The sequence below is a fragment of the Cydia splendana genome, chromosome 5, assembly GCF_910591565.1.
Source record: "Cydia splendana chromosome 5, ilCydSple1.2, whole genome shotgun sequence".
Lineage (NCBI taxonomy): Eukaryota > Metazoa > Arthropoda > Insecta > Lepidoptera > Tortricidae > Cydia > Cydia splendana.
In genome coordinates, this window is record NC_085964.1 from 4,329,094 (window position 1) to 4,330,542 (window position 1,449).

The window sequence follows — 1,449 nt, forward strand, 5'->3', positions numbered from 1 at the left end:
TACCTACGTAAGTTCTACACGGATAATGACTGAGAATTTGACCTCCGAAATATTATCGCAGTGCCGACAGCAATATAAATAGTTGTTACAAACCCCAATTAATCAGTTGCAACCCGAAGTCGAGCAATACACACCTATCACAATGGCTGCGAAGGTAATTTTTCTGTCTTGATTTCAAAATTTCAAAGATTTTTTTTACTATTTATGTACATAGGAAAATTTTAAAGAATTTTTTTTATCATATAGTAAATAATTAAACAAACATAAAATATATCCTTTCCCGGACCTCAAACTATCTCCGTACTAAATGTCATCTAAATCAGTTTAGCCGTTTAAGCATGAAGAGATTACAGACGGACAGACAGACAGACAAACAGACAGGGTTATTAACGCATTTATAATTAATAATATTAGTAGAAATGACATAAGTATTTGCATATGTATCCTATTTTTTAACCCTTATACATGCAGGGTTGCGTACTTGCGTAGTCAACACCGAGCACATCATTAGTTTTGTAACTGTGTGTGTTTTTATTTTTCAGTTCGTCGTTGTAGCTCTCTTGGTGGCGGCCGCCCAGGGCAGCGCGATCCATGGCGGTAACTACAACAGCTTCTCCTATGGAGTGTCTGACCCCTACACCGGCGACGTGAAGAGCCAGCACGAGACCCGCGTGGGCGACAACGTGGTCGGCCAGTACTCGCTGCTGGAGTCCGACGGCACAAAGCGCACCGTCGACTACGCCGCTGATGCCCACTCTGGATTCAACGCTGTCGTGCGCAAGGACCCTCTGCTGCACGCCGCTCCCGTCGCCATCGCCCACGCCGCTCCTTTGGCCGTTGCTGCTCACGCCGCTCCTCTGGCGTACGCCGCCCACGCCGCTCCTCTCGCTCACTCCGCCTACTCTACCCAAATCGCCCATGCCGCTCCCCTGGCCCACATCGCCCACGCTGCCCCCATTGCCCATACCGCCTACGCCGCTCCCATCGCCCATAGCGCCATCGGTTATGGTGCCCATGGCGCCATCGGCTACGGTGCCCATGGTCTCGGTCTTGGTTACGCCGGTCATGGACTCGGTCTCGGCCACGGTCTTGGATACGGCAATGGACTCGCCTGGTGAATGTAGTATATATGTGTTTAGTTAATGAAAAACGGCTGTGTTGACCAATAAAAGAAAACATTAAATTTACAAAAAAGTGTGTTTTTATGCCTTATCAACAATTTCACCTTATTTATTTTTTATTAACAATCTGAATAATGAAAGGTAGCCTTTGATGTTAATGATAATAAGAAATATGTTTTTAAGGGTTCCGTACTCAAAAAGTGACAAACGCTTTGTCACTTTTGGTTACGGAACATTAAAAACCAAATTAAGGAAATCTGCGTATCATTTTACATTTTTTTACACAAGTGCAAATTTGTCTCATTTTTACAGTCATACATTAAACTTA

General features: G+C 44.5%; 1 protein-coding gene across 1 annotated transcript; it reads left to right on the plus strand.

Moving 5' to 3' along the window:
- On the plus strand, positions 1-1,124 carry LOC134790426 (larval/pupal rigid cuticle protein 66-like). Its single transcript, XM_063761192.1, has 2 exons — positions 1-154; positions 543-1,124. Exons 1-2 carry the CDS (start codon positions 143-145, stop codon positions 1,116-1,118), a joined length of 588 nt encoding a protein of 195 aa, XP_063617262.1. The 5' UTR covers positions 1-142; the 3' UTR covers positions 1,119-1,124.
- The last annotated feature ends 325 nt before the right edge of the window (positions 1,125-1,449 follow it).